This window comes from Elephantulus edwardii, unplaced genomic scaffold (genome assembly GCF_000299155.1).
Source record: "Elephantulus edwardii isolate Elephantulus edwardi_28Jun2011 unplaced genomic scaffold, EleEdw1.0 scaffold00032, whole genome shotgun sequence".
Lineage (NCBI taxonomy): Eukaryota > Metazoa > Chordata > Mammalia > Macroscelidea > Macroscelididae > Elephantulus > Elephantulus edwardii.
Window position 1 is genome coordinate 10,783,358 of NW_006399782.1, and position 1,178 is coordinate 10,784,535.

At 37.2% G+C, this 1,178-nt stretch overlaps 1 protein-coding gene across 1 annotated transcript in view; it reads right to left on the minus strand.

Annotated features, from left to right (window-relative positions):
- The window catches only part of GTF2E1 (general transcription factor IIE, polypeptide 1, alpha 56kDa), a 46,339-nt gene extending 45,468 nt beyond the window's left edge, over positions 1–871 (minus strand). The window contains exon 1 of the mRNA XM_006884248.1: positions 398–871. Coding sequence (XP_006884310.1) covers positions 398–845 — 448 coding nt within the window. The 5' untranslated portion in view covers positions 846–871. The remainder of the gene's footprint in view (positions 1–397) is intronic.
- Between the last annotated feature and the right edge of the window lie 307 nt (positions 872–1,178).

The window sequence follows — 1,178 nt, forward strand, 5'->3', positions numbered from 1 at the left end:
GGGGGTATGACAGAAAAAACTGGATAAATTATGTATATTGTATTGAAACAGATGAGGGAAAGAACAGATTAGAAGTGATATATGATTGAGTATTAAGGTTAGCACAGGAATCCAGAATTAAGGTTGCATAGAGAAGTGTACTCGGCGTGGGGGCTGGGGGGAAGGGACGTGGGAATTGTATACTAATGAAGGAATTTTTTTTCTTTTTTTTTTTCTCTCTTTGGAGGGGGAAGCGAGCTGTTGGGGAGGGGTGGACAGGGAGAAAATTGTGGCAATGAATGAATGGAAATCCAAAACCTCTGAAAAAATAAATAAATAATTTTTTTTAAAAAAAAGACAAATGGCATTTCTTTTTAAAACATTATTTAAAAGATTTATAAAAGATGGGTAAACTCACCTGTCATGGGATCAAAAAGTTGATTAGCTTCTAAGTCTGTGAAAGTACTACTACAGAAAGGACATTTGAAGGAAGCGCGGTTGGTGGAATCTCTCTCATCTGTTTCAATCCTTCTTCTCATGTGGTCCAATTTATATTTTACCACATTAACAAGAGTACGATAATTGATAAAGTAGTAGTTATGGCGAGTGGTTTTTCCATCTGCAGCAGTCTCTACTCTCATTCTGCATTTGATGAATTTATCTCCCTTTAAATTATTCAAAACCGATCGAAGTTGTTTCCGATCAAACTTGAGCAGTTCCAGCATATCCTCCTCTTTCACACAGGGGTTCCGAATCAAGATGTCCAAAGCCAAGGCGTGCTCAATGCCATAAAAGCCCCGGATCACATACTTGGCTAATCTCTTCAAGGCTGCAGGAACCTCAGTGAGGACATCTGGGTCTGCCATCTTCAGCAGCAAGTTTCAACTTCAAAATTGCTGAAGTGAGAAGGGGAAGGGGGAAAATGATAAAGAAGAGTAAATAGGCATAAGGATATGGTAATCATTTTAAATTTAACATTCATAAATTCATTACTGGTAGGTGATGGTTACCACTACTCTTAGAATGCCGCAAAGATACCTAAGCATTTAACACAGCAGAATTCGATTTTTCCCTAGAGTAGACAAGAGATTATATCTATTAAGCTTGAAATATTGCTTAAGTAACTACTTCTACAAGATGTTTGATTCTAAAGCATAATTTATTAGTTAAAGCACAAATAGTTTGGGAACTTGGCCAAG